The sequence below is a fragment of the Rhincodon typus genome, chromosome 4 (genome assembly GCF_021869965.1).
Source record: "Rhincodon typus isolate 14 chromosome 4, sRhiTyp1.1, whole genome shotgun sequence".
NCBI classification, from domain to species: domain Eukaryota; kingdom Metazoa; phylum Chordata; class Chondrichthyes; order Orectolobiformes; family Rhincodontidae; genus Rhincodon; species Rhincodon typus.
In genome coordinates this window covers 49,768,195-49,784,253 of record NC_063335.1, presented here as the reverse complement: position 1 = coordinate 49,784,253, position 16,059 = coordinate 49,768,195, and the positions used below count along the sequence as shown (strand labels likewise).

The 16,059-nt window shown below is 42.3% G+C and overlaps 1 protein-coding gene and 1 long non-coding RNA gene across 4 annotated transcripts in view; one reads left to right on the top strand and one right to left on the bottom strand.

The window, feature by feature from the left end:
• The window catches only part of LOC109915868 (polyadenylate-binding protein 1), a 19,174-nt gene extending 18,009 nt beyond the window's left edge, over window positions 1-1,165 (bottom strand). For both annotated transcript variants that reach the window (XM_020515539.2, XM_020515542.2), the window contains exon 1: window positions 150-1,165. In XM_020515539.2, coding sequence (XP_020371128.1) covers window positions 150-342 — 193 coding nt within the window. In that variant the 5' untranslated portion in view covers window positions 343-1,165. The remainder of the gene's footprint in view (window positions 1-149) is intronic.
• Window positions 1,166-1,299: 134 nt separating this feature from the next.
• The window catches only part of LOC125483029, a 43,305-nt gene continuing 28,545 nt past the window's right edge, over window positions 1,300-16,059 (top strand). Inside the window, exons 1-4 of one of the 2 annotated variants that reach the window (XR_007262023.1) lie at window positions 1,300-1,444; window positions 3,086-3,130; window positions 10,491-10,553; window positions 10,646-10,739. This is a non-coding gene — a long non-coding RNA (uncharacterized LOC125483029). Of the gene's footprint in view, window positions 1,445-3,085; window positions 3,131-10,490; window positions 10,554-10,645; window positions 11,220-16,059 lie in introns of those variants that run through there. The other variant, XR_007262022.1, reaches the window with a different exon arrangement.

The following is a 16,059-nucleotide window of genomic DNA, read 5'->3' as shown; positions in this document are numbered from 1 at the left end:
TTTGAGAGAGTGGGTTGGCCTGGAGGCCGTTTCACGTGGTGAAGCCTCCGGAGGCCGGGTCAAGTCCCGGTATCCCTCGCAGTTAACATCCTACTTCCCCAGGAACGACACCAAACGTTCGCCCTCCCCAAGTACACCCGGTCACTCACCGTCGGCCGGCTGCTGGAAGTTGACATAGGCGTAGCCCAGCGAGCGCCGGGTGATCATGTCCCGGCACACGCGGATCGACAGAATAGGCCCGGCTGGAGAGAACTTCTCGTACAGCATCGCCTCGGTCACGTCCGGGTGCAGGTCGCCAACGTACAGCGAGGCCATGGGATAGCTGGGGGCGCTAGGGTTCATGGTGGCAGCAGCGGAGAGGGAATGAACGCTCGGTCACTTTAATTAAAAAGGGGTAAAGAGAGGAGGGAGGGAGGTAGGATTTACAACAGCAGCAAAAAAAAACTTCCACTCGCTCCAAAAAAAACCTCGGGGAAGACAAAAAAATTAGGTTAGATGGTTTAAGGAGGAAATAAAAAGATTTTTTTTAAAAAAAAGGCTGGGAAGAGGATTCAAGCGTCGAGCGAAACAGAGAGAGGGGCCGGGAAGAGGAGGAGGAGATGGCGCCTGCGGAAGGGAGGGCTGGAGGAGGCCGAGGCCCAGCAGAGTCAGTCTACTTCGGGATCCGGCTCCGCTCCGAATGAAGCTCTGGTTTTGAAGGTAGTTTTCTGTTTTGACGATCTCCTCGAGGATTCCTTTATATTTCTCCCCTTTCGCTTTCTCACACAGACACACACCCCCTTGTCGGCGTCGTCGGTTTAATTTTTTAAATTTGTAGTATTTTTCTTCTTTTCTCCTTTCCTAGGTTGTTGCTAATCTTCTCGGTTGATTTTGTTTTCTTCTCTCTTTTTCTTCCTTCTTCTTGGACGTTGAGACTTGATTTGATGTCGGGTTGTCTTTTTTTTTCTTTTTCACCCCCACCCAGCTTTTTTTCTTTCGGGTTTTTTTTAGATTTTTTTGGGTAAGAGTTTTTTCCGCTTTTTTAAATTTTTTTCTTTTTTTTTAAATCATTTATGTATAGAGATAGAACAGAAAAGTGTGCTGACGGGAAAGCTCGGATGGAGCCTGGTGCACACAGACACACACACACACACAGCCGGGGATCGGAGGGTCAAACGCCTCAACTCGCAGTTATTTATAGCTTCGCCCGCCGCGTCGCATCCGGCGGCGCACGCCCCTCCCCTCCCACGTCCAGTCCCCGCCCCGGACTCTCCAACGGTCGCCTCGCGCCTGCGCGGCCGTCGGACGTCACAATCGAGCGTCCTCCGCGCTTGCCACAAAATAGTCCCGTGCCCTTCCGAAAGTAATCCCGCGTTGCTCGCGAGATTTCACCCCCCTCCCTCCTGCCATTTCCTTTAACGGTTTCCTCGGGGGGTGGCTTGGAAGGGCAAGCCAGGTCACACAGGTGAGATGGCCGTTATACCTGTGGACTCCAAGTGTTACCCTTTGGAAGGGTTTGCTCGGATTTATTTACAGGTTTAGTCAGCAGTTCGTCAAGAACGTAATCCCCGCCTCTCCTCCCCCCTCCCCCACCCTCTATAGCCTTTTCTTCGTCCTAACGTTTTTATTTCGTCTCTCTGGTTGATCTATGTAAATGTTTTGTATCTGCTATTGGCAGGGTGTCAAACGAAAACTTGCGTGAAAAGACAAGAAATGGCAATAGGCATTGCTGTTCCGGCGGCAAAAGCATTTTGTTTCTTTTGTATATACACGGAGTCGCAGAAATTTTAGGTTGCGGGTTTAGGCCGTTTGGCCCGTTGTCTGTGTACTGGCTGTCTGCAACGTTTTGACTTGGTGCCAATCTCCTGCCGTTCTCCCGCAACCCTTATATTGTTTTTGTTTAAGTACACATCTGACATCCTCTTGAATGCCTCGGCTGGATCAGCCTCCACCACAGAGGTGGAGACAGAGCTTTCCAAACCTTAACTACACTAATCGTTAATATTGTCATAGAGTCATACAGCACGGAAACAGACCCATCCGCCAACCAGTCCATGCGGAACTTAATTCCAAACTACACTAGTCCTACCTGCCAACTCCTGGCCCACATTTCTCCAAACCTTTCCTATTCATGTACTTATCCAAATGTTTATTAAAAGTTGTAATTGGACCTGCATCCACCACTTGCTTAGGAAGTTCATTCCACACGGGAACCACCCTCTGTGTAAAAAAAATTTGCCTTGTTCTTTTTAAATCTCTCTCCTCTCATCTTAAAAATGTGTCCCCTAGTCTGGAAATCCCCTATCCTAGGGAAAAGACATCTACAGGTATTTCTGCTATAACATGTGTTTTGTTAATGTTAATTGGCTGTAATGCCATTGATGAATAGTGGATGCTGTTTGGATAACACAAACTTTCTACTGTATAAGTATAGTGATTTTCTATGGTGGTTTCCGTATAACGTGATTTTTTTAATGGCAATTTTCTATAGCATAAAGTCGGACACGAATGCAACTATTGTGTTATGGGAGAACTACCTGTACCATTAACTCTATCGATACCTCTCATTATTTTATAAACTTCTATCAGGTCGCCTCTCAACCTCCTACGCTCCAGTGAAAAAAGCCGCAACCTATCCTGCCTTTCTTTATAGCTCAAACCTTCCATACCCGGCAACATCCTGGTAAATCTCATAAAATCAAGAAATATGGGTACTGGAAATCTGAAAGTGCTGGACAAACTCAGCAGGCCTGGCAGCATCTATAGAGAGAAAAATAGTTAACGTGCTCCCAGACTGAAGAACAAACTTATTGTAACTAATTGCTGTTTGAAATAGTTTCACCTCATCTCCCATTTGTTCGTTTTGCAAAACACTAAATCACTATATGTTGCACCTTTATCAGAAATACATGGAGTGGTGACATAAATAAGGAGATAACTAAAAGAGGTAGATTTTAAGGAGAATCTTAAAGAAGGAGAAGAGGCAAAGGGGTTTAAGGAGGAATCAGCTTTTTATATTAATTAAGTTGTTGTGTTTAGTCCTTCTGTCACTAACTCTTCTCCCCTTGCCTCTGACTCCATCTGTCTCTCTGAAAATGGTCGACAGCTAAACCAGACACTTCACAACTTTGGTACTACCTTTGACTCCCAGGTGAGTTCCTGATTTCTCTTACACTACATTATAGCTAAGTTTGCCTATTTCAACCCCTTTATCTTTGCCTGATTTTGATCTTGCCCCAGCTTATCTGGTGTTGCAATATTCATCTTTGTTATCTCAATGTTATTCAAACACGCTTCTGGCCAAGCTTTTGGATTTCTGGCTTTCTATCCCCTTGTGCAGCTAGATATCAAATTCATCCCATAATAGACCCATGAACATCCTAGGATTTTTAATTATATTGTAGCTACAGTATAAATGTGAGTTCTTGTTGAAATTCCAGAGTATGGGGGCTAGATGGTTAAAGGTATAGTGTGTAAAGCTTCAGGCAAGTTCTAGTGGTTATGAAAGTTAAGGGAATGGCATGGCTAGGTATAGATTTAAAGATAAAAAGGAGAACTTTAAGTTGGAGGTATTGGAAAACTGGAAGGAAATTTAGGTCAGCAAGCAAAGGCACAATGGGTGAGTAGAACTTGGTGTAAAATGAAATATGGCTGTCAGGGTTTCAGATGAGCAAGAGTTTGCAGTGGTTTGAGATTGAAATGTAATTCAGAACATTGAAATAGTCAGGACTACAGCTGACAAAGCCACGGTGAAGATTTTAGACTGAGGTTGGGAACCAAAGCCATAGAGGTGGAGGTAGCGGTAGCATTTTTGTGGTGGAGTAAATTGGAGGTTGGACAGCATGGTAGTGAACAGAAGTTTTTCTGCGTCAGCCAGCTGCCAGAGATGTGAATAGATTTGGAAGAATAAATATGAAGTTTTGAAGCGTGGGCCAAGCTTTATTTCCCAATGTTTTAGTGAAGAAAAATGTGGCTGTCCTGTGATGTATCTGGCAGCAGATTTTCGGCTGGTGTATTACATCATTGAAATGCGTTGACTCACTGATTAGAAATAAGACTATGCAAGAACATAAGATTTTCATGCCCATTGTATATTTTAAAAAATCTCAATGTCATAGCTGTGACAATTGCTACAGTGCGGCATCTTTTTATTCACTCCCAAAACTCTAACTTTTAATTTCTCAGTTTTAAATCCATTCTGAACTGACAGAGAAATAAATGAAACATTTTTCACCTCATTGATTTCAGAAATGTCTTCCCAATGGCAAATCCAGACCTTAATCCCTATGAAAATGCAATTTGATCTGACCTTTGCACCAGGAATGATCTCCTAGATAAAGTAAATTAACTCACCCAGCAGCTCTTACCACACCCTTGGCTTCTCCTCTGATTTTTTTTTGTCCAGCTCATATTGAAGGTTCCACCGTCCTGCTGGTCACTATTAGCTAAAACAGTTACTTCCTTTTAGGGGGGGGAAAAAAAAGCAAACCTGTTTAGTCAGCCAGAATCACACAGCAGCATTGTAAAGCCACTGAAAGTGTTCACTAAAGGGTTACAAAATCAGTCTTGGCCTTAATTACCACAACTTCTCAGATGCCTCACAATTGCAGTATGGAGACGCTTGAGAACAGAAGTGATCACCTCTATTGTTCTTTTGTGAGATTGCTGATGAATGCCAAACGTCGTTACCTGTTACCTGTAGACAGATTTCATAGGGCTACCAGCTGTGGAATTGAAAACAACTAACTGAAGGAAGATGTGAAACAGTGAGATTTAAAAATAGTCCAAAGATGTATCTCAAGCACACATTGAACAGACTCTAATTACTGCTAAAATTTGAACCCTGTTAATGTAAAGGGACTCTATAATTAGGGGGATTGATAGCATTCTTTGTGAGCAGGATTGAGACTGCTGCATGGTGTGTTGCCTGCCCAGTGCCAGGTTGAGGGGCATCTCTGACTGGCTTGAAAGAATATTGGAGCAGAAGGACGAGGATCCAATTTTTGTGGCCCACATTGGGACAAACAACATAGGCAAGGTGAGGAAGGAGTCCTGTTCAGGGATTATAAAGCATTAGGAGCAAAATTAAGGAACAGGTCTTCGAAGATTATAATCTCTGGATTACTACCTGAGCCACGTGCAAGTTGGCTTAGGGATAAGGAAATTAGGGAAGTAAACGTGTGGCTAATGGAGTGGGATGGGCAAGAGGGGTTGCATTTCATGGGGTATTGACATCAGTTTTGGAACAGGAGGGATCTGTACCATTGGGACAGTCTCTACCTGAGCCGATCTGGAACCAGTGTTCTAGCAAAAAGGTTAAATCAGGTGGTCACTAGGGCTTTAAACTAGTGAGTTGGGGGGAAGGGGAGGGGAAAATGACAGGAAGTATCATGGTAAATAGAAAAGAAAGCAGGTTAATGTACGCAGGAGGGTTTAACTACTTTGAAGACTATGAAAGAAGAGGAAGGAAAACTCAGGTAATATTATTAATGGAGATGTTAGCACTCAAAAAGAAGGTACAAAAACTAGCCTAAAGGCACTTTACCTGAATGTTTGTAGCTTCAAAACAAGGCAGATGAGTTTAATGGCACAAATCGTCATGAATGAGTATGATTTAGGAGGCATGGTTGCAGGATGGTCATGACAGGGAACTAAATATCCAGACTATTTGGGAGGACAGACAGGAAGGTCATTGAGGTGGTGTAGTCCTGATATTTAAGGATGACATCAGGGCGGTAGTGAGAGATGATATTGGTTCTCTGGAGAATAAGGTTGAATCTATTTGGGTGGAAATTAGAAATTCTAAGTAGAAAAAATCATTGGGACAGACAATAAACAAAGAAATAACTAATGCCTGTAAAAATGGTATGCCAGTTATCATGGGGCATCTTAATCTATATGTCAATTGGTTGAACCAGGTCAGTCAAGGCAGCCTCGAGGAGGTGTTCATTGAATGTATCCACAATAGTTTTCTTGAACAGTATGTAATGGAGACTGTAAAGGGACTAAGCTGTCCTAGATCTGGTCCTGAGTAATGGGACAGAAATAATTAATGATCTCACAGTTAGGGATCCTCTTGGAAAGAGTGATCACAATATAGTTGAATTTAGAATACAGATGGAGAGTGAGAAGATAAAATTGAATGCCAAGGTCCTGTGCTTAAACAAAAGAGATGACAATAGGACGAAGGAGGTGTTGGTTAAAATAGACTGGAAGCAAAGACTTTATGGTAGGACATTTGAGGAACAGTGGAGGACTTTCAAAGCAATTTTTCAAAGTGCTCAGCAAAAGTATATACGAGTGAAAAGGAAAGACTGTAGAAAAAGGGGTAATCGTCCATGGATTTCTAAGGAAATAAGGGCTATCAAAATGAAAGATAAGGCATACAAAGTGGCAAAGACCAGTGGGAAACTAGAAGATTGAGAAAACTTTAAACATCAACAGTAAGCCACAAAAAAGGCTATAAAGAAAAGTTAGTTAGATAGATTATGAGTAGACTTGCTCAGAATATGAAGACAGACAGAAAAAGTTTCTATAAATATATAAAACGAAAGAGTGGCTAAGGTAAACATTGGTCCTTTAGAGGATGTGGCATTGAACAGGTATGTTGTCAGTCTTCACAGTGGAGGACATGAATAACATGGCAGTAATTGATGACAAGGAAACTAAAGTAGGTGTGGACCTAGACACGATCATGATCCTGAAATAGGTAGCGTTGGGCAAGCTAATGGAGCTAAAGGTAGACAAGTCTCCTGGCCCTGATGGAATGCATCCCAGGGTACTAAAAGAGATGGCAGGAGAAATAGCAATGCACTCGTAATTTTCCAAAATTCACTGGACTCTGATACAGTTCCAGCAGATTGGAAAACAGCAAATGTGACGCCACTGTTTTTTAAAAAAAAAAGAGGTAGACAAAAGATGGGGAATTATAGGCTGGTTAGCTTAACTTCTGTAATGGGGAAAATGCTTGAATCTATCATCAAAGAAGAAATAGCAATTCATCTAGATAGAAATTGTCCCATTGGGCAGACGCAATGTGGGTTTGTGAAGGGCAGGTCATGTTTAACTAATTTACTGGAATTCTATGAAGACATTATGAGCGTGGTGGACAACAGGGACCCTGTAGATATGGTGTATCTAGATTTCCAAAAGGCACTTAAGGTGCTGCATAAGGTAAAGGTGCACGGTGTGACAGGCAATGTATTAGTGTGGAGAGAGGATTGGTTAACTAACAGAAAGCAAAGAGTGGGGATAAATAAGTGCATTTCTGGTTGCCGATCAGTGACTAGTGGTGTGTCTCAGGGATCAGTGTTGGGACCGCAATTGTTTACAATTTACATTGATTTGGAACCACATGTAGTGTGTCAGTTTGTGCATGACACTATGATGAGTGGTAGAGCAAAGTGTGCAGAGGACTCCGAAACTTTGCAGAGGGATATACGGGTATTTCTGCTATAATGCTATAATTAACATGAATTGGCAGTAACGCGATTGATGAATAGTGGACGCTGTTTGATAACACCAACTCTTTGCTGTACAGGTATAGTGATTTCCCTGTGACGCGATTTTCTATAGTGCAAGGTCACACAAGAACACAACTATCACGTTATAGGAGAACTACTTGTAGATAGTTTTAAGTGAGAGGGCGAAGGTCTGGCAGATGGAGTACAATGTTGATAAATGCAAAGTCATCCATTTTGGTAGGAATAACAGTAGAAAGGACTGTCACTTGAACTGTAAAAAAAAATTGCAGCATGCTGCTATGCATGAATTGCAGAAGGATGGTTTGTAGGTGCGACAGGTAATTAAGAAGACAAATGGAGTTTTGTTCTTCATTGCTAGAGGGATTAAGTTTAAAAGCAGGGAGGTTATGTTACAGCTGTATAGGGTGCTGGTGAGGCAACACCTGGAGTACTGCGTGCAGTTTTGGTCTCCTTACTTGAGAAAGGATGTACTGGCACTGAAAGGGGTGCAGTGGAGATTCATTAGGTTGATTGCAGAGTTGAGAGTGTTGGTTTATGAGAAGAGACTGAGTAGACTGGGATTATATTCATTGAAATTTAGAAGAAGGAGGGGGGATCTTATAGAAACATATAAAATTATGAAGGGAATAGGTAACTTAGAAGCAGAGAGGATGTTTCCACTGGCGGGTGAAACTAGAACAAAAGGGCATAGCCTCAAAATTAGGCGGAGCAGATTTAGGACTGAATTGAGAAGGAACATCTTCACCCAAAGGGTTGTGAATCTGTGGAATTCCTCTTTGAATGTTTTTAAAGCTAAGATAGATAATCTTTTGAACAGTAAAGAATTAAGGGTTACAGTGGGAGGGTGGGTAAGTGGAGCTGAGGCCACGAAAAGTACAGCCGTGATTATAATGAATGGTGGAGCGGGCTTGAAGGCCCAGATGGCCTATTCCTGCTCCTGGTTCTTATGTTCTTATGTTCTTATGTTAAGATCCTAATCTGATTATCAATACATTGGAGAATGTAAATGTTTACAGATTGAGAATTGGAATATGGACATGTTTGGACATTACTTATTAGAAAGGATTTATAATGTCATTGCATGGAACTGGAAAGTCAAAAAGTTCGAGGAGACTATGGTCTATTTGTTGTTTACCAAAAAGAAAGTTTCTTGGAAAGCAGTGTACAGCAAAGTTTTAACTAGAGATAAGGCTAGAGATTTATTGTTTTAATCGTTGAGCAAGCAGACCTGGAAAATCCCAATGGATCTAGGTTGCTGTTGCCTAGAAACAGCCTCTGGTCAGAGATAATTGGCGTTTTATTTTCGAGGTACACCTCGAATCCATAGGCAATTCCTGGGAAAGTTTGCAAGGACAACAATCTCTCTCTCTCTCTCTCTCTCTCTGTCAGTAGGAATTGTAGCTTGGAGCTGAATGTAGCACTTGGTGGGTTCTTGTTTAAAAAAGAACTGAGGAAGTTTGAAATAACAGAACTCCTAAATGTTTCTCAGCTGTATCTTAAATCTAGTCTGAAGATTTTCTACCCGTTTGCAATTGCATGTCATCAACAGGAATTTAAAGGAACTGTGAGAAATCAAACCACCTTCTGTCTGCTCAGTTTTGTCCTTTTACCTGTTATTTTTCTTCTCTTTTGCCTTTATTATTCAGAATAATAGCTTTGCAGAGTTGTGCACGGCTTTGCCCTAACTGAATGAATGTGTGCGCGTTTGGGATTCAAGGGTATATCTCTTAATTCCCAAAATAGCTCAGTTGAAAACCAGTATGCAATCAGTTTGCGTAAAGTTTACCTGTAATAAACCTTTATTTTGAATAGCTTGGTGAAAGTCTTTTGTTCTAGTTAACGAGTAAAAAGAAACAAATTGAGCTAAGTTTTATAATCAATCATTTCAAGTAAATACTAAATACTCATGGAGTAGTGGGGCTTGATGTCCAGTGCATACCTCCTGTCAGAGTCATGACTGTATACTATCTTACTGTGTTCTATCTTTTTTGTATTTAGTATTTACTTGAAATGATTGATTATAAAACTTAGCTCAATTCAACCCTTGGCCACAACAGAAGTTGATTTTTAAAAAATAAATCTCTGATGATGGAACCACTTGTCCCACCTAACACTGCCAGCTATAGCTAATTCCAGGAAGGGCATCCACAAGTGAATGTCACAAGCTAATTGATCAAGTAGATTTGAAGTAATTTCAAATTTTGACATTTCAACACGAATAAAAACGGCTCTTTTCAGAATAAGTGTCCCGAAGTAGGTCTCTTCTGGAGGTGTATGCCCAGGGACATGGTACATCAACTGGGGATTCTTCTGGGAAGACATGGAATTGTGCTCAGCCTAGCCAAAATGAAACTTTTAAAAAATTAAACTTACCCTGTGTAGGCCTTCTAGTCCCAATCCAGCTCCTTGTTGTGTAGGCACATCAGGAAATTAATATCATTTCCTACTCAAGCCTACGGGTAAAAATTGCAACTAGATCCTGATGATGTCATCAGGAACTGACATAAATATATTAAAAGGACCCCTGCTGGCTTTGGGTGGCTGATCCAGTTGCCAGTTTTGAGTGCATTCCTGTAGGTTAGCTCTCAGTAGTATCTAGTTAGTTAACACCACGAGGGGATTTCATGTGCCTACTATCCCACAAACGATCTAACAGGACAAAATTGGTTGAGCTCTTCCTAGAAGTGATGGAAATGTAGAGCTTATTAATGTCTATTTGGATGTGACCATGATATCTGTTAATCATACTACTAAAGTGGAGGTTTTAAGGAAGGGGAAGGGCTGAAAATTGATCCTTGGGGAGTTCCAGATTTTTACACTGAGATGGACGGAGAAGTTTTCCTGGAAAAACTGTAAAGGCAACGATTGAGTCAAGCAAGGGTCAACCTTGTGAACATAGGGCATATGCTGTAGGAGGAGATTGTGATCAACCGTGTTAAAGACTGAAAGTACACTGAGGAACAATGCACCATTGTGTGTGTGTATGTGTCACACAAGGTTGTAAGTGAATTTATTTTGCTATTGCAGCAACAGAAACTAATTCAAGAGATGCAAACATGGATTGTGTGAAAATGGACACAACTGTGGAAGGTAAAAACACATTCATAGACCAAGAGGAAGATGAGTGTGAAATGGGGGTAGTATTATGGAAGGACAGTGAATGATGGTGGGTTTTCTTTCAGGAGATCATGGTGCAGGGGAATGACAGTCGGAGATTTGACAATGAGATGCAGTACCCGAAGAGATGGAACCATTTATTAGGACATGCCAGCTCCTGTGAGTTTATTGCAAGACATTTTCTAAGTAAAATGAACCCTCATTCATGACGGAGCTCTGAAATCTCAATAGTTTTCACAGTAATTCGGAAGCGAGTTTTCTCTCGGGCTAAGACAAGTGGACATGATGTCTTGATGCCTTTGGATGCTCTCGTTGTGATTTGTTCTCTGCTGTATGGCATTACCCAAGCAGCAGCTCCTACAACATAATACTGCAAGGAGAAATGAGGCGCACAGCAGAGACAAGAAGGTTGTGGCAACTGTGTACGAGAGTAAGATAATTGTGTACCATGAAAGCCCTGGAAGGAAGGAGAATGTGATCTGGCAACTGCTACCAGCCACGAGAGACCCCATCAGTGGTGGCAGCTCTTGAAGTCAGTGGGGAAGGCTTCAGACCAGTATCCATTCTCACTTGAAACAGTTTCTTGTCCTAAGAATTAAAGCCCAGATCCAGCTGCTGGATTTGGAGGAGAAATTTTTACAACTATAGCCTTTTGTTTAGTGAGAGTTCTGGTTAATGAACGTGACACCTAGTTAAACTATGAAGATGTGCTTACTTTAAAAATATGTAAATGTAGAAATGAATGCGAGTTGAATTCCACCTTTCCTATTTTAAATATAATTTTTGGGACTTGAATTTGCTGAGACATCAGAGTTTCTGAAGTGCAAAGAGTTGGTTTGTGTAATGGGTTAGGCATTAGCTTTTGACCTTTGGATCCTGGGCTGTAGTCCAGCCTAGATGCAAAGACCTTGAGCTGTTAGTTCCTCACTGCATTGGGCTCACATTGCGAAGTTGGATTTAAATAGTAGTGTGACTTCATTTGGTGTGAGAATTGGAAATGTATGAGGTATGTTGTTTAACAGGCTGACAGACCTACAACAAACTTCCCAAGTGAAAGCTGCTTTATCCAGATTATGACTGGATAGACCTGGCACTTGGTATTGGGCAGGCCTGAATTTGGACACTCAGCACGTGGCTCTGATTCCGACAGTCTCAGCAAAGTAGGGCAAGGTGAGAGATCATAATATTGCTCACCCATTCTTGCAGAGTGCTCCACTGAGAAACCAGGATGGGCCATTAAATGGGCAGGGGAAAGCTGAGATGTCAGCTACTAGGAAGATGTTGTGCAGTTCAAACCATGAAAGAAGATCCAGCAGAAGGTATTCTTTCACCTGCTAGATTCAGGTACTTGCCCTTCTGTTAAAGGCTCTCAGGTAAGTGCGGAGCTAGAAAAGAGGAAAGATGGTACAGGGAAGGGGAAAGGGAGTTGATTGCAGCTGGCAGGAGTGCTTGGAGCTAGATAGAGCTCCCGTTGTCTCAAGTAAATTGTTAAAATCAATAAATATTTCAAGGCAGCAACTGGCTAGGTTGCAGCCTCATTTGGAAAAACTGAGCAGAGCAGGTCTGATGTCTGGGCCCCAACTACCCTGAGAAATAGGCTATTAGACCCTTCATTAATCTGCACCATCTTAGGCAGCTTTCTGGACCTCTGGAAAAATAGCCTATGGTTGTATGTTCTCCAGTTGTCTGTGGGATTAAGGACTATGATCCCAGAAATTAGGTCTCATTACTACCAAATAGACACTGAAGTGTAACTATATTCAATCCTCAGATCATTGCAGCACTGACTGCAGCAGGCAGCTACTCCATGTGTCACACAGCTGCTGTGTTCAAGGCGAATATGAATTTGAATCAGTAGCAATACCGTGAATGTTGGAAACCAGAAAGAAAAACGATCATGGTGGAAATGCTCAGAAAGCTTTGGCAGTATCTGTGGCAAGATAAAATATTTCAGGACTATGACTTCTGTCTCTTCTGTCATTCTTCCTTTCACCTTTCTTTCCTGGTTTGGTGTTTTATCTCCCATATATGTTGAAAGGAGCATCTCTGGAATATGTTGAGCACTTTCCATGCCTTGCCAGCCACATCTCTCAAAAAGCCACCTAAGGTATGGAGCATGTAGTTAGAATACTCCTATACTACATGTGAGTGACTGTGTAAAAGTGCTAGAGAAATTTCACCAGCAATGCCTCTGTTGACCCAATGCGAGGACAGCCAAACAGATGTTAGTGGCCTTGATGCCAGCTCCACAAGCATTTGGGAAAATTTCGTGCAAGATCAATTACAATTGACAGGATATTTTGGCTGGATGGTTGAAAGTTGTCACTCTGCAAGGTTCTGTTCTCTCAACTCTCAAATGACTACTGTTCCAAGGGATGACAAAAGACCACAAAGACACACTCAACCTTTTGATTAAAGCACGGCAGAATTGATATTAATGACTGGAAGAGTTTGCAAATCTTTCAAAATAGTGATAACTTGTTCATCAAGCTTTACCACACATTTTTAAGTGTTTCAATGGTGAGATAGGGTGGCAGCACAGAAGGATAGAAAGGGAAGCAAATCTTGTACTGCAGATCACATTACCTGGTGGTATGTCCTACCTCGTGAACCCAAGTCTGGGTTAAAAATCAGTCACATGATGATCCACAACAGAAATTCATCATCCTGAGGAGACGCCATCCTCGAGTCAAGGGACAGCTGACACTTTTTTTCTTGCACATGCATTTCCACTTTGCTTTCAGAAGGCAGCTATTCTGGATATCATCATTTGCATCACCTATACACGTCATTTGTTTCTTTATATTTTCCATTGCCACTCCCTTTGACCCTGCAGAATGAAATGTTTTGTGTTTTTATCTCCTGAGATGTCCACCCTTTCGCATGAGATCTCCACCCTCTCCCTCTTTACACTTGCTCAAAACCTTTTATCTCAAGTAAGATATGTTGCTATGATCAAAAGCCAAGTAAAAACTGAAAGAACTGCGGATGCTGTAAATCAGGAATAAAAACAGAAGTTGCTGGAAAATCTCAGTAGGTCTGTCAACATCTGTGAAGAAAAATTCAGAGTTAACATTTTGGATCTGGCGACCCTTCCTCAGAACCCAGTCTGAGGAAGGGTCACCGGACCCAAAATGATCAAAAGCCAGTCATGCAGCATGCACAGGTGGCAGAGTCGTACGTGATATTCTCAGGGCTAGCAGCTGAAGAAGGAAACCATTGCGACAGTGCAGGGGAGTACCAGATCCTAAATGCTGATGCCATCTTTAAAAACTTATTAGGAGCATGTGATATTACACTGATTCCAGGGGAAACAGTGACAGCTCTAGCAGCAAGTCAAAGAGGGGGACAATGTCCTTTGAGCTATCACCAGGTTCTCTAACTCCACTGATGGGCAAGGAAGGCTAAGTGGACTGTGCAAGAGTGGCGGAGCAGACATCTGCAGAGCGAAGGGACACCTTTAGAGTGCTGTTTGCATTAATAGCTATTCGTCAGCCCTGCTGACTGTGGCACCAAGGCTTCATGAAGCCATGGAGACAAAATGGGCTCTTGCATCTGTGGAGGAGGACCTCAATATGCCAAAGCTCTCCAGGCATAATGAAACTACAGGATGATTGTCACAATCACTGAAAGCCACAGAGCTGAAAGATCAGCAGACAGCCTTTACTCGGGTGACAACACAGGCAAACACCAAATAGGAGCACATAAAAACATTTGCAAGCATGGGAAAATATCAACCTCGTAACTCTTGGAAGTTGGTAAGGGTATTCAACAACACAAAAATGGGTCTTCAGGAGACTGAAGATTTATTAGATTGACTGTAAGTAAGGCTCACGTGAAACTTGCCTGTATCGAGACCTCCTTGTATATCTCTCATTGCACCTTGCTTGCTATCTCTCAGGGTCTTCATCCTATTGTACCTGTTCACAATCCCCCTCCATACCCTTACTGGTGGAGAAGACATCACATGCCAGATATCCTCATTATTTAGAAGTTGTCCATTCGTAGAACCAGATTGTGCAGATCACTGCATTCCATCATGATATATGAGATTCTGCTAGATTTATTCAGGCATCATAGAAGGCTAGTGGCAACTTGAGTAGTCCTGTGGCAGCTGTATATGTTCTGTGCACCTGTGTTTGGGTGCCTCACAGGTGTAAAGCTATCTCTTCAGTGTGTAGCCCTTAACAGCTTATATTCTTGAAGGCAATGGGGATGAGGCTGGGGAGAAAGTTAGCGTAGAAAAAAGTCAAGCACCTGAAACTGCCTTAGTATACAGATGTCATAGCAGTTTCAAGGACCCGTTGTATGCTGAGCATGTGAAAGCCACCCTGTTGATGAAGGCTGCTGTCTTGTCAGTGGGAATCTTCGTGTGAACAACTGTGGCCATAATGAAACTCTGCATCTAGCGGAATCCATCATCGGCCCCGAATCCCTCAGCCATGTGATTTTGACCGTCCATATCAATTGAAAGCACACATACTGGCAGACTCTCTTCAATATGGCATTGGTGACCATTGTGACGCAATAATGAGCAGAAATTTATAGATGCCACAGAGATCTCCAGTGGATTCCCAAAATGATCCTGAATGTGTAGAAATTTCCCATTGATGTTCAACAGAACAGACCTTTGGGGTTTAGCTCATCTACCATTGTGGCACACAGCTTGGCAATGCCCTTGCTGGAGAAGCATCAGTGACAATGCTCCTCCCACATCTATAGAAAGGTAACCATAAAACTTGTCTGCTAGGTGTTGTTTTTCTGTAGATGAGAGTCTGGCTGTGTTCCCTTCTGCAACCTCCTTTTTCTTATTTCCTTCCAAGCTCGTTATTCCTATTGCCTCTCATTGCCAATGCCACACTCCCTGTACTTGCAACTTTCTTCTTTTCTGATGCTGTTCCTCACTGAAGGTTCAAAGCTGAGTGAATGGCAAATAGCTGAACTCTTCTCTGGCCTCTCATTCCCTAGCTCTGAATATACCAGTTGGAGAGTGTACTCCAGCAATCCTGACCTACAATGCTAGGATAGTTAGTATCTGCTCCAGATTGTTATTTCTGTTATCCAGCTAATTCTGCACTCCCTGCCAATACTTACTACTGTTTGTAATGGCTGCCAACTGCAGCCAACACTGACCCTGCCTTGTTATAGCTGCCAAGGCTCTGAAGTCCCATCATTTCAGTATGCATGCTGAAAAAAATCAGACAACTTTGGTTGAAAAGCAGTTAATTGTGGTTTAACATGCTTAGTACCTTCTTTCTGTGTTCCAGAGCAACCTCCCTAGCTGCTTTGGTAGTATTCGCTTGCCATGTAAAGACATCAGGCTTCCTTCTCACTGCCTTTCGCCACCATTTTATTACTCCCCCCACCTCCTAATCCGTCTCCAATGGGATGATTAAAATTTAGCTGAGATAGTAGGAACTGCAGATGCTGGAGAATCTGAGATAACAAGGTGTAGAGCTGGATGAACACAGCAGGCCAA